The sequence below is a fragment of the Ovis canadensis genome, chromosome 3, assembly GCF_042477335.2.
Source record: "Ovis canadensis isolate MfBH-ARS-UI-01 breed Bighorn chromosome 3, ARS-UI_OviCan_v2, whole genome shotgun sequence".
Taxonomy (NCBI): Eukaryota; Metazoa; Chordata; class Mammalia; order Artiodactyla; family Bovidae; genus Ovis; species Ovis canadensis.
Genome location: NC_091247.1, coordinates 11,764,958 through 11,786,947, shown reverse-complemented (window position 1 = coordinate 11,786,947; position 21,990 = coordinate 11,764,958). Strand labels below are relative to the sequence as shown.

Here is a 21,990-nt window from a genome sequence, read left to right as displayed (position 1 = left end):
CTGTAGCTTAAAACTCCAAACCCCGCGCTCCCCCTCCTCCCTCGCTGGCTCCCGCCCCCGCCCCCCAGCCTCGCCCACCAGCTCCCACCATCTCTTCGCTCCTCTCCTCCTCTTGCGGTTCCCCTCCCTCTCGGGTCTCCCGCCTTCCCAGAGCACGCGCTGCCGGGGCCCGGGGTGCCGGGCGGCCAATGGCGCGGCGGCAGGACGTGATGTCAGGCGCGGCTGTAGAAAAGGCGCGGACGCTTGGCTGGCGCGGACTGCAGAGCCGGGGCTGGGCTCGGCGCGCTCTTGGAGAGCGTTGCGCGCGGCGGGGCCCGCGGCCGGCGGCTCCTCCTCCCACTCTGCTCCTCCTCCTTTTTCTCCTCCTCCTCCACCTCCGCCTCCTCCTCTTCCTCCTCCTCCTCTTCAATTCTCCTGGTGTCTCCGCTCGGCTCGCTGGCTCCGGAGAAACCCCTACTCCCATAGCCGACCCAGCGCCTAAGCGGGTCGCCTTGGGCTGGGGGCACACCCCGGGGAGGGGAGAGGTCCAGGCAGCTGGGCCGCCGCGGGCACCTAGTCGCTCCCCAGTGAGCCCCGACCGCAGCCGTCGCCGCCTCGGGCAGAGTTTGCGCTCCTGTTTTGCGCCCGGGGCGCTGAAGCCGGGCGGGCGATGCCCGCGGCGTGAAAGCGCCCGCGGCGGGGGCCGACCTCTGCCCTGGTCTCCTGCCCCCTCCCGCACCCCACCTCCTCCCCCACCCGCCCCGTGCCCTTGTGACCCTGGCTTTGGCGCCGCCGCCCAGGCGCCCCACGATGTAGCTGCCCCCGCGCCTCGGCGGGAGGCGTCCTGGCCCGCGGGCGCCCGGGGCCCAGAGCCCGGCCTGGGGGCACAGCCGAGCTCGGGCGGGGCCGGGGCCGCGGTGGCGATGCACCGGGCCCGTTAGCGCGGGGAGCGCCAGGCAGCTGAGGCGGGGGGCAAGCCCTCCCGCGGAGGAGCCGCGCCCCCGGCCCCGCCGGTCCCGCCGCGATGCTGTTCCACAGCCTGTCGGGCCCCGAGGTGCACGGGGTCATCGACGAGATGGACCGCAGGGCCAAGAGCGAGGCTCCCGCCATCAGCTCCGCCATCGACCGCGGCGACACGGAGACGGTAGGCGCACGGCTGCGGGGTCCGGGCCAGAAGCTGGGACGCGGCCGGATCGGTCTGCGCCTTTGCTCTCCTAAGTTTGGGGGCACTTTGGGGAGTGTCCTTCGTGCCGCGCGGGACTGGACGCTGGGGATCTGCGAACAGGATGCAAGGCCCGGAGCTCCCGGCTCACGGGAAACCCCGCTGCTGGGGCGGAGGAGGGAAACAAGGTTGAGACCGAAATTTCAGACCCTAAAGGTGGAAGAGAGCATTTCTCCCGAAGTGGGAGCGAAGTCCTACCCGCGGCCCAATGGCTCTCTTCTCACTCCAAGGGGCTCTTTGGTCGTCAACCCTGCGCTCTCCTCCAGCCCTCGGCTCTGGCCGCCTTCGGCGCGGGGAAGGACGAAACAACCCGGCAGCACCGGGGTCTCCAGCCAGTCGACTGGAGCTACTCTCCGCCTCCTGGCAATCGGGGTTCCCGTCCCAGCGCAATTTCAGAGGTCGAAGTCTTCCAGGCCAGCGCTCTTCGTTGTTCGCATCTCGGGCCTCCTGGCTGGCCTCTCTCGGCCCGGTTAGGGCTGGCCGTTCAGGCTCTGGCCTGGTTCTTGTGGAAAGAGAGTCCATTCGAATCTCCACACCTGGCTCCACCAGCCCAGCCCCAAATAGCCAATTCCTTGCCTCCGACCTCCCTGGGGGCCAGAAAAACAGACACTGCCCAAGCCAGGCCCCGCAGTGACCTTTAGAGGCCAAGGAAGTAGGGAGCAGCAGCGAAGTGTCTCTGCTTGGAAAGCGAGAACAGCAGCCCCAGTGCCTCTGCTTCCAAGCTCTTCTTCCGGAGCTGTACCCACTCAGCCTGTCAGTTTGGTTAGGAGAGGATTTGGATTGGGCCTGTCCTGCGTTGGGAGACTTTGAGGGTGCCCGTGCACCCCACTCACCCTCTCTCAGGACCTAGGAGGGCCCCAGCCAATGTGGCCGAGGAGGTAGCCGCGCGCTATTTGCCCTGGCCTAAGCCTCCGGCTTAAGAATTCAGAGATCACTGGGGTTAGGGGCCAAGAACTCGACCTAGTCTCTGGAGAGGAGTCTGGGTGGAGGGTGACTTTTATAATGGTCATCTTATCCCTTTTCTTGGGACCCAGCAGAGTGGCTCCTTTAAGAAACAGTTTGGGGACAGCTTTGGAGGGCTTGGCTGAAGTAGCCACGACTGCCCCCAGTCCCTCAACGAAGCTAGAGCCCTTCGGGAAAAGAGCAGAGGGGACAGGAAGGGAGGAAAGTAGGGAGGAAGGTCTATCCAGGCCAGCAGCCGGTCCCTGGCCTGCGACCAACTTGGGCTGCATGGGCGGACCTGGGTTCTGAGTGCCTTGGATATGGGCCTTTTGGCGTGGAGGAAGCCCACCACACACCCTGGCAGCCACCCCGCTGCGTTTAGGGCTAGCTGGAGCCACCGAGGGAGCGCGGGTGCGTGCCTGTTTCCCCGCGGCGCGGCGGCGGTGGGGTCGCAGGCTGACGCAGGCGCTGCGGTCTCGCGCCTCCCTCCCTCCGCAGACCATGCCGTCCATCAGCAGTGACCGCGCTGCGCTGTGCGCCGGCTGCGGGGGCAAGATCTCCGACCGCTACTACCTGCTGGCGGTGGACAAGCAGTGGCACATGCGCTGCCTCAAGTGCTGCGAGTGCAAGCTCAACCTGGAGTCGGAGCTCACCTGCTTCAGCAAGGATGGAAGCATCTACTGCAAGGAAGACTACTACAGGTAGCCCCCAGCTCGGGACCCACCTCCCGGGGCAGCCAGGACCCCTGGTCTCAGATCCAGTCTTGTCCCAAGGGAGGGTTCCCTACGTAGTTTCACCCCTTCTCCAAGCCAGTACAAATTGACTGACATCCTTTTTAAGCAACAAATCTGAGAGAACTCTTGGAAAGATCTGTGAAGTGTCGGTGGAGACCCAGAGAAAAGCAGAAGCTGCCCTCTTTTTAGTTTAGACCAAAAATAAGCTTGAGTTGAGAACCCTTCTCCCTTTGAAGTTTCTTGGGTCAACTGGGGGGAACTGAAACAGGCACCCCCAGACCCAGGCAGTCTGAACTGGTGTGGAACAAAGTTGGAGAGAGAGCTGGGGATCAGATTGGGTGCATTTCCGGGTCTTTCCTGGAGATGGGAGTGAAAGCTGGTCAGGATTGAAGAACCGGAATCACTAACAGGCAGGCTCCAGGCTCCTTGGTTCTCTTCTCCTGGTTTAGGGTTAGGTCTGCTTATTTCAACCCCACCTCCCCTTCCCCTGCCCCTGTCTTTTTCTCCCTGTCTCCCTTTCCTAGGAATTAACAAAGGTCTGTAGGATGCCCAGGCACTGGTGTGGAGGGCAGGGGTAGAGACTGAGGAAGGGATTAATGGGAAGTTTCCCTTACTCCCCAGCAAAGCTTTCCTAGGGCTTGCTCAGACTCTGGGTAAAGTAAAGCCTTTGTAGACACGGAAATGGTTAAGGGAAACTATGTTACAAGGTAGGACCAGATCTGGGCCAAAATCTAGTTCCCTCTTGCCGCATCCTCCACGTTAAGACCCGGTTGCCCATCTTGAGTGGATTTCCGCCAGCGGTAGCAGCGGTATCTGGAGGAGGGATATGGGGGGTACCCAACCGTGTGTCCCCACAGTCCCTCCCTCGATGGTCCCTACAGGCGGTTCTCTGTGCAGCGCTGCGCCCGCTGCCACTTGGGCATCTCGGCCTCGGAGATGGTGATGCGAGCTCGGGACTTGGTTTATCACCTCAACTGCTTCACGTGTACCACGTGCAACAAGATGCTGACCACGGGTGACCACTTCGGCATGAAGGACAGCCTGGTCTACTGCCGCTTGCACTTCGAGGCGCTGCTGCAGGGCGAGTACCCCGCGCACTTCAACCACGCCGACGTGGCGGCTGCAGCTGCGGCAGCTGCAGCGGCCAAGAGCGCCGGGCTGGGTGCAGCCGGGGCCAACCCTCTGGGTCTTCCCTACTACAATGGCGTGGGCACGGTGCAGAAGGGGCGGCCGAGGAAGCGCAAGAGCCCCGGGCCTGGGGCGGATCTGGCCGCCTACAACGCTGGTGAGTGCGAGGAGCCGCGAGCGCGCCCCGACGGGTTGAGGGAAGGTGCACGGAGTCCGAGGCTGAGAGCAAAGTGAATTTCAGTGTGCTGTACACGTTTGCTTCTGTCACTCTGGGCACTCTGGGCTTTGGCTTCCCCAGGCCCACCAGATGACCTGGCAGAAGCGCCATTAGCTCCCTGCGCTCCAGCCTGTGCGCCCTCGGCTGGAGTGGTCTGGATGCTCCCGGTGCAGTACCTCGAAGCCGAGGAATCTTTTAGAGGGTTTTTGTCTTGGGCCTTTTACCCACTTGGCTGAGCAGAAAGTCCAAGTATCGAGAAAGCATGGCAGAGCCGACACCACACAGGCTGTAGGTTGGTGTGGCTGAGGGAGAGGATCTGGGGCGATGGATGAGCGAGGCCGAGCGGCGGGGGTCCCAAGAGAAAGGACTGGCGGTGGCCCGGGGCCACCGAGCTTGGCCTGGCTTGCGGCCAGGTCGTGTAAAGTGTGCTGTGGGCGGCAGGCTCGGGAAACTTGGGCCCAGGAGCCTCTTGAGCGAAAGCGAGTTGTAGTGTCCTGCCCGATCATCCTGCTCCACCAGGTCTCCGTCGCCCTCCCCGCCCCCCGTTCTTCTTCCGAGTTCTGGGTGACAGCGGGGCGCCGAGATAAGAGCTGCGACCCTCCAAAGCCGGCGCCCCAGGATGAGACCGGGAAGGCCTGGCTTTGCGCCGGGTTGGGGTGGAGGACTTGTTTCGCATTTCCGGCGTCTTTGAACCCTGGGTCGTTCCGGGAGAGGCTCTGCCCCCTCCCACGTCCCTCCTAGCTCGGGACAGCTGCAGCGGTTCTGAGGCCCGTCAACATCTGCCCGAAGTCTGCACGGCCGGGAAGGTTTATGACTCCCTGGGCTTCTGAACTTGATAGAGTTTATTTGCAATTACTTTCTTTCTTTCGTTTGCGGCAGAATCGGATTCAGAGACTTTGTTTTCTTCCTCCTTTTCCCCTTAGTCTAATGCGCAAGTGGAAACAAAACCAAACCCCTGAACTGTGCGGAGAGGGCTGTGGTGGGGAAGAAGTCAGGATTATTTTCATCCTTAAAAATCTGAGCTGGCATGGGCAGGGGGTGGAGAATGATAGGCGGGTGGGGGTCCTCTGTTCGCTCCAACGAAGTTGTTTGTTGGGTGATCATGGGGCATGTCTTGGTGTGTGGAGCTGGGACGAAAATACAGCCCCCAGTCTGGTCAATGGTGAGGTGGCTGCAGCAAGGTCTGCAAGGCAGATTTAAGATTTGTTGAAAGCTCTGTAAGAGATGCGGCTTTCTAAAACTTGCATCCCTCGGTCACCCTCAACCCTGAACAGACTATCCTGAGTCCAGATCTGGTTCTCCAAAACAAAGGGGGTCTATTTATCAAGTGCGGTTGGCCTCCAGTAGAAAGCAGCAGGCGGGCTGGGCCACAGGGCTCCTGATGGGTGGGGAGCGGGATTATGTTTTCCCTGGGCAGACAGGTTTGCAATGGAAAGGTAGACGGTACAGTGATTTATTTGTGCTTTTTGCTGCTCCTCCACCTTCCCTGAGGAGGCCGCGCAACTCAGAGCAAGATGTGGCTGGAGGCTGAGTCTCAGAGAAGCTGGCACCTCTGCAAGTGTGCCCCACACATGCCTTCTCCTCCTTTTCTCTTTGGTCCCTGTCTCCTTTTTTCTCCTTTAGGGTCTCTAGGCCCCCCTTTGTCTCTCTGCGTGTGTCTCCAAGTTTCTCAGTTCCTGTCTCTTTCTCCATTCTGGTGTTCGTATCTCTGGCCTTGGCTGGGGCTTTCGAAGCTGGTGGAACCCGAGCAAGGCGCGCTGCCCGTGGCTGCGCAGATTGCTTATTCCGGGCTCCGGGACTAGACTGAGAAATGGGGGCGCCTCCCCGACCAGGCCTCCCTCTCCTCTCCCTGCTCCCATTGAAGAGAAAGGGCCGCAGTGTGGGCCGCGGGCTGTTGGGACTGGAAAGAGGGCCCTGTGGAGCGTGTGATTTTGGTGGTACGTCCGGGCAAGTGTGTGTGTGTGTGTGTGTGTGTGTGTGTGCGCGCGCGCGCGTGATTCCGATTGTGAGGACTCGAGCTTGTTGGTGTGAGTGTTCTACACCCAGGGGCCCAGCCACATGAACCCCCTGGAAAGCTCATCTCTGTGGGGGACAGTCGGTGGAGGAGCAGCGGCACCTTACTACCGGGCAGTGAGCTCGGGCAGAGTGGGAGGGGGCGCCGTCGGTGCGCCCGGCCCTCGCTTAGGGAAGGACAGTTAGAACGGCGGGGCCCGCAGGGTCGGAAAGTCCTTCCGGGGCGGTGGCCGCCGCGGCTGGCCCTCTTCTGGCAGCCCCTCTGATCCGAGATCTTAGCTCAGGTCCCGGAGGCGGAACTGAAACCTACCCCACCCCGGCCCCAGGCGCGGCAAGGCGGCCGGAGCCGGTCAGGGGCCCCGGACTCTGCGCTTTGCGTCCGAGTTTGGGCGCCGCGGCCACGAGAGTCCCGCGCGGACCGGCCGGATGCCCAGTTCTCCCCCAGCCCCAGCTTTGTGTGTTTGTGTGTGTGTGTGTGTGCGTGTGTGTGTGCGTGTGCGCGCGCGCGCCTGGCGGCGTAATTACTGATTTGATTCCAATCCATTATTTAGACAATTGAACCTACAATCTCGTCTTTAGTAAAATGAGGCGAAGTCAGATTTGATTACAGGTTCAGTCCCAGCGACAAGAGCTCGAAACCCGATGGGTTAATAACAGATCACGAGTAAATTATTCATGATTTTACGAGCTCTTTAGCTCCATTGAATCGGCCTAATTGAGAGGAAAAAAAAAAGAGAGAGAGAGAGAAAGCTTGGTTCTCCCCCTCCCCTCGTCCCCTTGCTCCTCCCCGGATCCGATCCTGGGGAATCTCCACCGGGCCGGGAAGCTGGGGGCCAGAGTGACGGAACCTGGGGCAGCAACCGAATCTGGGCCCAACAGCCGCTCCTTTGCCCCTAGTGCAGTTCCCTGCCCCTGCTGCTGGCCTGCCTGGGCCTCCCTACCTTGGGCCGAATTCTTTTCTGCCCTCCCCTCCTTTTTCCTCCTTCCCCTTTTCATCCCTACCCAGCCTGTAACGGCTTTGAAAAAGCCACGCCAAAGGGACCCGGCCTGCCCCAGACCGGGACTCAGTTCCTTAACCTGGACCCTTCACCACACTGCATCCCTACTATTTCTGGGCCTTGGTGACCCCTCTGGCTCTCTCTCTATCTCTCCTGATTTTTTTCTGTCTTTGTAGCTGTCTTTCTCTGGTTCTTCCATATCCACTGCTTTCTTTTTCTCTCCCTCTCCTCTTTTTTCCTGGCTCTGTCCATCTTCCCCCATCCCCCCCTCCGCCCCCATCTCTCCTTTTCTCTCCATTCTCTCTTTTTTCTACATCTGTCTCTTTTTCTCCTTTCTCTGCCCTTTCCTTCTCCCTCCCCCAACCACCATCCGCCCCCCCCCCCCCCCCCCCCGCCACCATCTAGGCCGAGCTCAGGGCACGTCCCTTGGGTGCGTGGGGCGCCAGGGTCCCCATGGAGCTCATTAACAGCAGCAAGGCCCAGGCAGGGGCTGGGCAGAGGAATGGGCCCAGAGATCCCCTGTGGGGAGGCCTGCCCTACCCCCCCCATCCCCTCTACCCCCTGTGGAGCTGGGGACTAGGGGCAAGAAGTGGGTCTCTCCCCACAGCAGGGGGCAGGGCAGTTTCCATGGATCCCGTTTGGAGTCATTCTCTGATCCCCTTTAAATTGCTGGATCCCCATTCTTTACTCTGGGTGCCCTCAGTGAGAGTAAAGCCCAGCTGGAGAACTTGGGTGCCTGGTTGCCTGTGGGAAGGGGCCTTTAGGAAGTGTAGCCCCTTGCTGACAACTTCAAGGTTAGGGATAAGACCTGCATCTTGCACACTTTTTCTGCAAGGCATTACTCCTCAGTTGGGCAGGGGAGGAGTAGGCCACCAGGGGAGCAGGAGTGCTTCTGAGGTAGTATTGCCAGATAAAATGCAGGACTCCCAGTTAAATTTTAATTTTGGGTAAGCAACAAATAATTTTTTTTTTGTTAGTGTAAGTGTATCTCTTACAACATTTTGAAATAAAGGAAAAATACATTTTTTTAGTGTAAGTGTATCCCACACAACATTTGAATTTTAATTCAATGAATAATTTTTTTTTAGTAGAAGTGTATACCGTGCAATATTTGAGTTTTTGGCAAACGACAGATTAATTTTCAGTACTGATATGTCCCATGCAATATTTCAGATATCATTCTAAGAAATTGTTCATTGTTTATGTGCGATTCAAATTTAACTAGACAACCTGTATTTTTATTTGCTAAATCTGCAGCTCTATTATGGGCATGTGATGAAACAGGAGATATATTCCCAGCTGCCCACTTTAGGGGGGACTGAATTAATCTCCTATGAGGCATTCCCCAAACTAAGATCTTATATGTGGGATGGCTCAGGATGTATTGAGGGGATCTTGGAGAGGGGTCCTGCATGTCCCCATCAGCCACCAGGTTGCTAAGCAACTTTCTGAGGCCCAAGGTTTCCATCCCTATCCCCCACCCCCAGTGCCTTCCAGGCATTGGCAGCCCCAGCTGGGCCCCTTCTGGATAGGGACACGCTCCCCAAAGAGTCATGCTTCATCTTTGCCAGCCTTTGTGGTGTAGGGGAAAGAAACAGCAAGGAGGCAAGAACTGCAGTGTTGAATCTAGGCTCAGCCTTAACCAATGGTGTGGCTTCATTTCCGTTTGTGTTAGTTTCCTCATCTTTAAAATGAGGTGAATAGCAATAGTCAACTCTTGGAGCAGTAGTGAAGCCCTCCCCCCTACCCGCCCACCCCACCTCGTGTATATAGGGCCAAAGGCATACCCTGGGTGTGGAATACATGTTCATTTCTTCCTCCAACTTCCTTCCCTTACTGGCTAAGTACGTGCCACTCGTCGAAATTTCCAAAGATCGCTTAACCTCTCTACCTATCTGCCTCATTCATCTCGTTTGTAAAACTGAGAAGTGGCTGCCTCACAGGAGTGGTGAGGATGAAGCTATAAAATACAATTTCCAACCTCCAGCCCAGCGCTTCCGGCCCAGGGCTAAGGGGTCCTGTAGTACTTTGGGTGTGGGAACGGAGAGATGAAAGTGAGTGGAGGGTTTGGAACGTGAGTGTAAGTCTGTGACTTCTAGGCGCCTGCCCCTGACACTGTGTGGGAGCAAGGGGCAGGGAAGACTGCAGACTGCATTTCTCCTTAGGAGTTCGGGGAGAATCGGGAAGATAATGGGCCTGCTGTGTCCAAGGTCAAGTGATTTCCCTTTAGGAGCCTCAATTTTAACATCTGTAAAAAGGGAGGAAATAATACTTGGCTCAAAAGGTTGTTTTGAGGATGAAAATGTGCATGTAAAGCCCATTAGCACATCTTGTGGAGTTGAATGTCATTGAGAAGTTGTTGTCATTACTATTTTTATTGTAACATGATGGCTCAGAATGTTTTTTGGAATTTCCTAGAGCTGGGTTTGAATCCAGCATTTCCTAGCTGAGAGACCCTGGATTGATGGCTCAACCTCAAATTCCCCTATAAATCTATAAAATGGGATAATATCTCCATCTCAGCGGGGTGCGGCACCCGCAGTGGGGTCCTGAGGCTAGAAACATTTGGCGGAGCGTGGGGTGGGTGTGGACTTGGCAGTGTAGTGGGGGGGCTGGGCCAGGAGTTTCACCTTTGGCCTCTGCCTTCCCTCCCCAGCCCTGAGCTGCAACGAGAACGACGCGGAGCACCTGGACCGAGACCAGCCGTACCCGAGCAGCCAGAAGACGAAGCGCATGCGCACCTCCTTCAAGCACCACCAGCTTCGGACCATGAAGTCTTACTTTGCCATTAACCACAACCCCGACGCCAAGGACTTGAAGCAGCTCGCGCAAAAGACAGGCCTCACCAAGCGGGTCCTGCAGGTCAGCCGGGCCGGGGCTAAGGGTGGGGGCCACGGTGGCGTCAGGACCTGAGGTGGAACCCCACAGCGGCTGTGGGCTGCGAAAGGACCTTGCGTTCTATGTCCGCCTATCTCTTTATCTTTCCCTGTTCTCTTTCTCCATCTTTTCAGTCTATCTCTGGCTGTATTTCAAGCACCCTCCCCCCCACTCCGCCCTTACCCTGAGGTCTTCTCTCTCCTCCAGTTTTTGTTCCTCAGTGTTTCTGTTTTGTGTCTGTGTGTCCCTCTGTCGTCTTTGTCTACACAGCCTCTTTTTCTTTTTTGTAAGCAATTCTTAGTTGCTATTTATTACTCAAGTGACACACAAATATGTTCATGTTGTAAAAGGTTCAAACATTTCAGATAACTCCACAGCTCCCCTCCCCGCCCTGGCCCTTTATACAACGATGCCTGTCCAAGGCAACTGCTGTTAGCCCTTTGCTCCTTCTGCTGCTTGCTCCTCACTTGCTCTCTCTAGTTTCTCTCGTTCTTTCTGTCTCTCTCTGGATTTTCCTTCTGTTTCTTTGTTGTTTCTTAGACTCGCCCAGAAGCAAGGTTTGGTAAGGGAGAGGGGTTAGGGCAGATCCCCTGGGTGGAAGTAGATGGGTGCCTCTGAAACTGAGCAGCCTTGCGCTTGTATGTGAGCGTGCTCTCTGGATAGAGAGGATCCAGAGCTTTCACCAGATTTCCTGAGGGTCGCTCCATCCCCTCAAAGATGTTAAGAACCTCCTTTGGGGAGTCCAGGGTGACCCAAATTCATGACAGTGTCCTGGATCACCAATTTTTAAATCTTCAGCTCCTCCTCTTACTCATTTCCGTGATCCGCGGCCTTAAATCACTTAACCCCTCTGAGCCTCAGTTTCTTTATGTATGAAATGGGCACAAAAATTATCTACATTACAGGAGCTATTGAGATAATGTAAGTGCCTATCACGGTAGCTGGCACTTTACCACTCAGTGGATGGTGGGTGAGAGTAACATTAACTAGATTCATCAGTTAACATATTAAATAGTATAAACGATTATTCTGGTGGCTGGACTTCAGTTTCCCCATCTGTATAATAAGGTGGGAGAATATCTCCCTTTATAGCCAGTTTAACCAGTTTATTCTTCAGACCATGTGATTGTAGCGATAACAACGCACGTTTTGAGGTAAGAAAATCGAGAGAAGAAGTGATCAGTCTGCGGTCTCATAATAGGAGGGGTGGTGCTGGGATTTGAGTGCAGGCCAGTCTGACCCAACTTCCAGCCCCCAAGTCTTTGAGGACTGAGGACCCGGGGGTGGGTGGCAACACCGGTAGGTAGGTGAGGGTTGATGATGACCCTGAAGGCTGTGAAGCCACACTAAGTTTTCCCGCGAGTCTGTTAGGACTTAAAAAAAAAAATTTGGGGGGGGGGTGACAGAGGGGGCAGGATGGGATTGTGGCGCGGGTGAGGATCCGCAGGTCTCCGGAGACCGTGGACTTCGGGCGCCCAGCGCGGCGCACCGGGAGTGGGGTCTGGGGCAGCTTGGTCTCGCCGGTTCGGTGACGTAGAGGAGGGATCTGAGGGCCCGCCAATGGGACGCCGTTGCGCCTCTTAGGCCCGCCCCTCTCTCCCTCCCCCCAGAGCTCTGCTAGCCGTGCGGTTGCGTTTGGGTCCGCGATGCCCAAGGGTTTCTCTGGCCGGGGCTCGAGAAGAGGCGGGGACCCTGCCGCGTCCCCGCTCGTTGGGATCTCGGGTCCTGCTGGTCCATTTCCCTCGGACTTTTCCTTTTGGGGGTTAGATCAGAGGACCCTCCTTGGCGCCCCCTCTGTTCCTCAGCCCTGGGGGAATTTGGACTGGACCTGCAGCCGCCACCTTCTCTCTGGTTAGTAGTCGTTTCTTTCTAAGATGCCCTTATGGTGAATTGGTGAATCTCACCTTTCCATGGAAAGGATACCTGAATCAAGCCCTTGGAGCAGGCAGGGGCAGGAACAGGGACTTTAAGTCAGGCAGAGCTGATTCCCTTCTGTCCCTATACTCAATTGGATGTGTGTCTTGGATGAACTACTCTCTCTGAGCCATAGCTCTCTTATCTGTAAAATGGGCACCATTAGGGCACACACATCTCCACACTTAATCCAGATTAAATGAAATAAAGAGTAAGCACCTGTAGTTGGGTCTGAATGTGGAGTGAGGAGCCAGTCTCTTTCAGCCTTGGTAAGGCAGGTGGCTTGATTTAGGAGTGCATTGCCATTTCCAGCATAGTTACCTTTCATCTGACCAAATACCTATTGACATCAGGCGCTGGGGACCCAGAGATGGATGAGCCACAGCCCTGGCCCTGACAAATTTCAGCTGTTAGGTGTCAAGACTGACCCATGACTAGTTTCCCCACAGTGTGATCAACTGGGAGGGGAGGGATTCTGTGGAAGACCAGGGGAGAGACCAGTTACCTACCCTGTGTGTGAGGAAAGGTTCACCTCGGTGACCTGGGTCTAGGCTTGCCCCTCCTCCCCTGGAATCCTGAGCCAGGGCTGTTAGCACCTGCATGCCCTCTCCACATGGGGACTTGTAAGAGCCAGGACATGGGGCTAGTTGACAGAGAGAGAGCCACTGGCAGTTATGGTATGTCTACTGATCAGCACATGCTTGAGTGGTCTCCTGTGTCTCCTATGTGTTAAAAGGCTTGTGACATACATTTACTCATCAAGTCCTCTCTATCAGGCATCATGATCCCTTCTCCTTCCCTGTACAGATGAGAACACTGAGGCCCAAATGATTTTCACTTGCCCGAGGTCACACTTTGCTGATAAGTAGCAGAGCTGGATCCAAATCCAGGCCCATCTGATCAATGGGCATTGCTCCTCCTCTAAGCCAGTCCAGCAGAGACTGCCTCTGAGTATCATTTAGAGCCTGAACGTCGCTGGGGTGAGGACAGTTGTACCTGAAGGGCACATTGGACCACTGTTCTCCCTCCTCCCCTTTCTCCCAATCTCCTGTACAAATCCTTCATATTCCCTACTGGCACAATGGGTCATGATTATGCAGCAGTTTGCGAAGCATTGTCTTTCCAGTCAGTCATCTATCTCCCTTACCTTAATATTTTCCTGCTCATTTTGCAGATAAGAAGCTTAACTAGTGAGATGAAGTGATTTACTTGAGGATATAGGAACCAGTATTGGCAGGGTGGGTTCTCCCAGGTGTTCTGACTACTGATGGGCCAGCTGCGGGCAGTTTGGGGCGAAGCAGCCCGTGGGGCTTTGAAAGATAACACCTTTCTGACATAGCAGCAATGTGATTTGGACACTTTAACGTCTCCTCTCAGACCCCGAATTCTTGTCTTTGAAGTGGAGATAATAATAGTTCATCCCTTGAGAATTCCTGAGAATTGAGACAATGAATGGGAAGGCTCCAGCATGGTGCCTGCTGCTACAAAGTAGGTGCCCATGAAATGGTTTCTCATCACTGGCTACACCAGCTTAATGGTGCTAGGCCTTGGGTGCCCCCTGCAGGTTGTGGTCTGCATGGTGGGGCAGGTTGAGGTTGAGGCTGTGTTCCCAGAAGTAGATGATGTAGGGTGGGGTTCTGGGCTGTTACTGAATCTATAATACATAAGCACCATCAATATGGTGGGTCTGGGGTGCAGTATCCCTGCCAGAATTTGAAGCTGATATGATGTCCAGATTCAGTCCTCCCACTGACTCCCTGAATGGTTATGAGCAAGTGACTTAACCTCTCTGAGCTTCAGCTATAAAATGAGGATGATAACAATGCTTCACTAGGTGGTTGCAAGGAGTAAATAAGATGACATGATGGGTAATTTATAAAGTACATATCAGGGACTCAATACATACTACATTTCATACACATTTACCTAGCACGGTTCAGGCTACCATTCCCTTTTGCACACCTTTAAAAGTTTAATGATGTTCATTTTGCAGATGAGACAACTGAGGTTCAGAGAGGCTAAAATCCTTGCACTGAGTCTCACAGCTAATAAATGATGAGAGGAATCAAACCAGGATTGGTCTGATTCCAGAGCTTTTCCAATATAGCATAGTATAGGGATTGAGATTCTCAGCGCCCCCTCCCCTTGAATCTAGTTGCTGAATGCAGCAGTGTGTGTGTGTTAGTCACTCAGTCGTGTCCAACTTTTTTCAACCCCATGGACTGTCGCCCACCAGGCTCCTCTGTCCATGGAATTCTCCGGGCAAGAATACTGGAGCGGGTTGCCATTTCCTCCTCCAGGGGATCTTCCCCACCCAGGGATTGAACCTGGATCTCCTGAATTGCAGGCGGATGCTTTACTGTCTAAGCTATTAGGGCAGCACCAAATGCAGCAGTGCAGAAGGGAGACTAGGGAAGACGTGGATGCCCTGTCTTGGTAGGCAAGTGGGAATTCTGTTGTAAAGCCCTAGGGGCATAAAATGTGCTCAGAATTGTCACTACCAACAGCAGGACAGCCTTAATACTTGTCACCAGTCAGCAAAGTGACTGGGAGACAGAATGGCCCCTTGGACAGAGGTCTATTAAGATGTTAAGCTTTACCAATTCTTGGAGACCACTCCTCAGCACATCCATGCACCTCCGTGTTGCCTCTCTTTTCTCCTGGAGAGGTGTCAGGAAGACAGAATATTAAGGTGCCGTAGACTTGGGGAAGGGGCTGGTGAGCTGATGGATTTGGATGGGTGAGGGTCTCCCTAGGGGTTCCGGGTGTGACTTTGAAGGAAAATACATTTTAACCATCAACAGTTTAAAAACATTCTTCAGATGACATTAGTCATCACTAACCTATGTGAGAGCTCAAGACCCGAGGATACAAGCTTTCCTCTGTTCATTCACTTCAACACGTACACGGAGCTGCCATCTTCTGGGCGGGGCATTAGGTACTGAGTATTCAGCGGTGACTCCAGCGGTGAACAGGCCTGGCTGGAACTGTATGGTCCAGAGGGGAGACAATGTCCAGTGAGGTAGTGTATAAATAATTAAAATGGTGATAGGATTGAGCTCTATATTTTTCCATATATGTGAAATATCTCATAGTTAAAATATCTTTTAAGTGATTCCAGGACCAAATAAGTTTGCAGTAGGCTACAGACTGACTGTGTTCTTCTCTTGGTGATCAGAGGACATTGGCACTAGTCCACGTATTGAGAACTCTTGAGGAGATTCAGCGCTGTCTAATCCAACATTTCCTAAGTGTTTTTGGCCACAGAGCTCTTATTTAACTCTTGACAAAAATAAAATAGAAGAAGTTGCTAGGGTGGAAAAATATAGGGGTGCAATGAGAGCATAAATGTGAGGCGCTGACCTGGGGAGGGTGGTAGTCAGGAGTGGCTTTCCCGAGAAGGTGAGGTTTAAACTAGGACTTCAGTTCATCGAGCCTCAGCTTCCCCACCTGTAAGATGGGGAGAGTGAACATTGTTCTGCCCGTCGTTTGTGCAGGACTATAGGGAGTGTTTGATCTGGTAACGGACAGCTGAAGTTGGAGGGAATTTTATAGATGATTTGGTCTGAATCTCCCATTTTAGAAGAAAGGAAACTGAAACCCATAGATGTAGAGGGGCTTGTCCAAGGCCCCGCAGCAAAGTAGTTGTAGCCCTGGAGCTGGGATCAAGGGGCCATGATGTCCACTGCTCACATTTTTTGTTCTTTCAAGAAAACTTTCTTTAAAGTTTATAAATAGCCCCACCATACAGGAAGGTTAGAAAAATAGAGGGGAAGATTACCCTTATGAGGACACAAGAAACCAATAGTCCAGGTGTACAGTTTGGAGGCCAAGTCGTGGATAGGGGTGTGGGCCCAGCCTGCAGGGACTCACCTCTCAGCTCTGCCTCTTTGGCTGGACTGTGGGCCTCATTCTCCTCGCCTGACCATAATATTAGTGTCAACCTTATATGGCACTAACTGGAGTTCACATGTGTGAAATGCTTAGAACATTGCTTGGCCATTGCCTTGTGAGTGGATAATACTGGTCGTTGTTATTTGCTTTGTGAAGTTATGATACCAGAGGATATGATTCATTATTCTTTTTTTTTTAACCTCATGTAACATTCATCCCTTTCCTGGTGGCTCAGATGGTAAAGAATCTGCCTGTAGTGCAGGAGACCTGGGTTCAATCCCTGGTTTGGGAAGATCCCCTGGAGGAGGGCATGGCTACCTGCTCCAGTATTCTTGCCTGGAGAATTCCATGGACAGAGGAGACTTCCACTTGTCCCATCTTTGGTCAGATGCTTTGGGTGCAGCCATTAGTTTTCATGTCATGAAAAAATGCCAGTGGACATTTCGGGGCTTGAAGCTTTGGTCTTCCTGCTGGTTTCCTTAGTGGTGGTTCTGAAGGGGATTTGTGGGGCAAAGAAGGTTTCCCACTGGCCCTCCTGGCCTCCTTGATGAAAGAATCCTGAAGAAGGGCATTTGTGAGGGAAAGCGCAGCCTGCAGGGCCAGTGGGTATCTGAGGAGGGGGTACGCAGCCATGTGGGCTACCTCATTCACCTCGGACTTATGCACCGACTGAGGCACCCCGCCCCCGCCCCGGGAGATGAAGAGGGAGGGCTGAGTGGGTAGAGCAGGTCATCTTCCTTGTTGTGGTTGCCCTGGAGTCGCAGCCTGTTAGCACCCCCAAGAGGCCATAGGGATGGTGTAGTGTGGACCAGCCCCCGTCCTGTATAGACAGGGAAACTGAGGCAGACCCCAAGGTAGGAGACTTGCACAGGTCATTTGGTTGGTCAGTGGCAGAAGCACAGCTGGAGTTATGAAGCTACAACCTGCGCGCTTTCCACTACATTACAGTTGCTTCTGTTTATTCACTCACTCACTCATTCATTTATTCACTCACGTGCTGACTCACCCAGGATCATGTGGCAGGGAGAGTATGGACTTTTTAATGGCAGATCATCCTGAATCCTAACCTCCGCTTGGCCTTCGTGTGACCTTGGGCAAGTGACTGCCTCTCTGAGCCTCCTCTCTGGTTTTCAGTCTATAAAATGGGGATAATGACAGTAGCCCCCTACTTGGCCTGTCATGGAGATAAGCTGTGATGGTGCATGTTAGAGGAGGGACTAGTGCCTGGCACAAAGAGGTCTGTAAATGTTATCTGTTAGTATTGCTATTAACTCAGTGCATGTGACTTGACTCTTCATCTTTGCCAGTCCCTGTGTGATAGCCCCAGGGACATGAAGATGGCTTAGACAGGGTCCCTGTTCTAATATCCTCTTGGGAGGGGATTAAAAAAAATACCCCGGAGAATTCTGGTGACGCCTGGCTTAGGGTGAGAAACAAACTCCACATAAACCCCCACGGCAACTGGCTTTTGCTTGAGTTGTTGACTTTCATCCGCCAGATTCCCAGTGCCTCAGATCCAGTAAAGCAGAGAAGGCCGTTGTGAAAGATGGTGTCATTGTTTACAAACCACTGTTAGGGGCAACGCGGGAGCAATAGCAAACAGCCAGCAACTAACTGGTTCCAGCCCTTCCCAAGGGCTTGGAACCCCAGACCAATGGGCGATGCACTGCCCCCACCCCCACCCCCCCGCCGGGCTTCCTGCTCCTGCTACTGCTTGGAGAGTCAGACTCACAGGGCACTCACGGGGCCACACACTCTTAGGATAGGATGATGGCAAGAGCATCAAGGCTCCAGCCTTCTTTGTCTCCCCCGTCTGCAATGACACTTTTGGGGAGTCGTCGTCTCTCTCTGAGGGTGTCTGGGGACTTCTTCCATCATTTTCTCTGTTGGTCATTCTCTGGCCCAGACAGACACATAGTCTCACCTCTGCAGATTTCTGTGGGTGGGAGCAGGGAAGAAGCCCCCACCCCAAGCAGTGCCTCTGGAGGCTGGTCTTAGAAGCACTGTCCTTATTTGTGAGCCCCCAGAATAGGTGATGGGCTTGCTTTGGGCAGAAGGCCAGGGGAAAATGTGCTTTCTTCCTGGAAAGAGCCAGCATGCATGGGAGAGAGCTTTGTTTCCCAACTTCACAGTGGCCATCTCTCTCCTTACCCCAGGATTCTTGAGGCTGTGCTTTTAAATTGAGCCCAAGTGGTATCAGGCCACCAAAAAGACAGGTTGGAGGCTACAGGCCCCCCTCTCTGGGGTGGACCCCAGGGTAGGGTGGGGCCAGGAGTTGGCCCTTCCCATCCCTGTCTGAGACACAGGGAAGACAGGCAAATGCAGGCACATCTGGAAATATGCAGCTGGACACCCCAGAATCTGTAAAATTCCCTAAGCCCCTTTGTTTTATGGGGAGGTTTCTGGCGAGTGTTTTCCTCACGCAAAGGGAAGTGAAGGCGCCCAGCCCTTTGGCCTTTTTTTTCTTTGCAAGCTATGACCTCCCACCCCCCCTAGAGAATCTAGGCTTCTCCCAAAGCATTTTGAGGACCTGAGGGTACAGTGGGATCTCTCTGTGCAGTTTGCTGGTGGTGGGGGTGCTGCTTTGTGGACAAGTTTTGATGCTTCGTGTGTACAGGCTCGTGTGCAATGGCGTGGGCGTGGACGTGTGCCTGTGTCTGCGCCAAGGGAAAAATGAAAGCAAACCCATATTCTCTCTCGGGCATTCTTTTCATACCAAGCTCAGTAGCTGCTCTCTCCTCCCCCATGAAGGACGCTGGGACGAGGGCAGGTTGGGAGAGGGGGATCTTTAATCTGGCAGCTGTTCCCACTCTGCCCGGAGACCTGAAACCCAGTGGTCCAGGGTGCCTTCTCTGAGTGATGGTGGCGGGGATTAGGAGCAGTATTGTTTACTGACTTGAGTCCTGTGTGTTCTTTACACCCATTCTGGTATTTCCCAGACTTACCATGAAAAACTTGAAAATTGGTACCAGCAAGGACTTGTGGGATCTTTTGCCTGCTTAAAATCGACTGCTGAGAAAAATCTCTCAACCATGGTGAAAAATGATGGAAATTTGGTTTGTGCGAATCTTTCAGAACAGAAGAGAAATGCAACCTGAGCCACATACATAATTTTACATGGAAAATTCCCCAGTACCTTCGTTAAAACAAAAAGAAACTTGTAAAATTAATTGTAAGGCTATATCTTGTTTGGCCCAATTTGTCCAATAGAAAATATATTCATGAAAATAAAAGTGACCATTGAGATATTCTACCTCCTTCTGATAGGGTTCTACTATTCTGATACATGGTTCTCAGCTACAGACCAGCTGTTTAGGGGCTAGGCTCATTTCAAGTGCTGGGTGGCCACACGTGGCTAGTGGCTACAATATTGGAGAGTGGGGCTGAGCTCTGGAATCTTCTAACAGAAGGGGAGACCCCCATTACAGGCAGTTTGAGGAAAGGATGTTTTTATTGTGTTAAGAACAAAGTATTGCCAGCCAGACCTTTAAAAAAAATGTTTTGTTTTTTTTTTTAATTTATTTGGCTATGTTGTGTCTTAGTTGCAGCACTGTGGCGGGGGCGGGGGGGAGGTCGGTTAATGTCCCAAGGTATAAGGGACCCTGACTCCCCAACCAGGGATCAAACGTGTGTCCCCTGCATTGGAAGGCTGATAACCCCAGAGAAGTCCTTAGTCAGACTTTTAAATAAATCCTCACCCCCACCCCTATTCTGGTAGAACCCCCATTAGCATCTCTGGGCTTAAACAGTCGGGGCGATGCTCTGCTCGTCTCCTGGTCCTGCCCGCCCCGCCTTCCTCTGACCAACCCTTCCCTCTCCCCTACGCAGGTCTGGTTTCAGAACGCCCGGGCCAAGTTCAGGCGCAACCTCTTACGGCAGGAAAACACGGGCGTGGACAAGTCGACGGAGGCGGCGCTGCAGACAGGGACTCCGTCGGGGCCGGCCTCGGAGCTGTCCAACGCCTCGCTCAGCCCCTCCAGCACGCCCACCACCCTCACAGACTTGACTAGCCCCACCCTGCCGACTGTGACGTCCGTCTTAACTTCTGTGCCTGGCAACCTGGAGGGCCACGAGCCTCACAGCCCCTCGCAAACGACTCTTACCAACCTTTTCTAATGACTTTCGGCCCCCGCACCCCACCTCTGCCCCCGCCCCACAATTTCTTTAAAAAAGAAATTATCTTTAGTTGAATTCCAAGTGTATTTTAAAATAGAGGCTTTGAGCAACTAACTAACCACATTTTAGGATCTCGCCTGGAAACTGAGGAAGAAAATAATTGCGCCCCCCCACCCCCGGCTGACACAGCTCTGTGGACTGGAATTACTTGGAAGATCTATCTGCAACACAACATTTGTGTCACTGTACAGTTTTGTGGACTGAGCGAGGAAAAACAACAAATAATTTAAGTTGGCTAGAGCTTCTGTATTTTCAAAGACTGCCACGTGCCTTAGGAATACTGTTTTATCTCCATACTTTGGATGACTTGTTCATTTTTTCTCTCCCTCTTTTTCTCTGTATATTTATGACCAGAGCAAAAATGTAAAAAAAGGAAAAAAAAAGTTTGTTACTTTGAATAGTCCTAAACAGAAAAAAAAAAAAAAAAGGAAAAAAATCAAACCCCCTCCAACGGTCGCTTTGTTGTTTTAGAATTTTAAGGTGGAAGTCTGTTCGAATATCAGAATTTGTAAAATCTAACAAGTAATAAAACCACTTATTGAAACTAGTTGTTGCTGCTGCTATTGAGTGAGGTGTGAAATTCACAGGACTTGAAAAAGTCTTACTGAAGCCCAGAGATAAATTCCAAAGTCTTCCCCTCTTTCTGATATTTAATTATAATAATTTATAAATATTTATTTATAATATTTGTGGGGTCCCTCTTTGTGCTCAGACTTTGGGCTGCTTGTTGGGATCCAGAGATGAAGTAGACACAATCCTGCCCTTAAGGAATTTAGAGTGGAGGCAGAGACAGACAAGAAATCATCAGCATGTGTGTTATGCACCAAGTGAGGAGTGTGTAAGCAGAATGCCATTCATCTGTGCATTTGTTCTTTCAAAGATTAAATAAGCGTGCCATGCTGGAAACGTGGCAAAGGTCAGAGGCCATCACACCTGCCTCTTCTGCTCTTCTCTGGGCTGGAAGGGTATGTCACGCAAGGAGGGAGGCCTGTTCGCATACAGAGTGAATGCTGTCACCAAAGGGCAGCTTAAGCTCAAGTTTTCCTAATGAAAGACACAGAATTTCAGAATCTTCACCAGGGCAAAACCAAATGAATTCCATTCTTTTACTAATAAAGCTTCAGGTAATCACAGAAATCCAGAGCTTTGCATCCAGAGAGGATAGACGATGAGAGCCAGGCCGAATGACGTTGGACTCTCTACTGTTGAGCAGTGTGAGCTGAAGGAAGTCATTTCATCTCTCCCGGTCCCAGTGTCCTCAGCGAGGTGTCAGTCATGACCCTTATGTGACAGCTGTAGTGGGGGTGAAGGGAGGTGTGTTGAAGGGCCCAGCAGAGGACCCGGCATCCGCAGGAGCTCAGTGTATTTCATGGAATGGCAAGTGACATCTCAGGACTCTGCAGGTGGAGAGCAGGAATGTGTATATCCAGGCGCTGCCTGTCATTGCTAGACGCACCACGCAGGTGTGGCAGCTGTCCGCTGGGCGTCTTACACCCTACCATGTTTTGCCCCGAGCCGTGCCGCAGTGTACTGTTCTTGTTACCAGCCATCATCTAGCACCAAGCCCCACAGTGCCCACCAGTTTGAAGATCCGGAGGGAAAATCATGGCTGCTTTGAAGAGACAACAGCCAGACAAGATTGGGCAGGGGCAGTCCAGCCCAGGACGGCGATCCGTCTCCCTTCCGCCTCCTGCCATCGTGATGGGGAGCTGGCTGGAGAAGGGAATAGGGAAGAAATGTAAATCCTGAAGTGCCTCACTTTCTGAAATGTTAAACACACACACACTCACAAAACACTATTGTTGCTATTTAATGCCTGGTAAATAGAGATCAATCAATTTTTGGAAAACTTTTATGCTGATGTATAATGTGCATAAAGGGTGCATTTCTGAAAAT

At 53.2% G+C, this 21,990-nt stretch overlaps 1 protein-coding gene across 1 annotated transcript; it reads left to right on the top strand.

Annotated features, from left to right (window-relative positions):
* Positions 1-254: 254 nt before the first annotated feature.
* Positions 255-20,641, top strand: LHX2 (LIM homeobox 2). The gene is made up of 5 exons (XM_069580132.1): positions 255-1,123; positions 2,642-2,844; positions 3,759-4,162; positions 9,890-10,095; positions 19,747-20,641. Exons 1-5 carry the CDS (start codon positions 1,004-1,006, stop codon positions 20,032-20,034), a joined length of 1,221 nt encoding a protein of 406 aa, XP_069436233.1. The 5' UTR covers positions 255-1,003; the 3' UTR covers positions 20,035-20,641.
* The last annotated feature ends 1,349 nt before the right edge of the window (positions 20,642-21,990 follow it).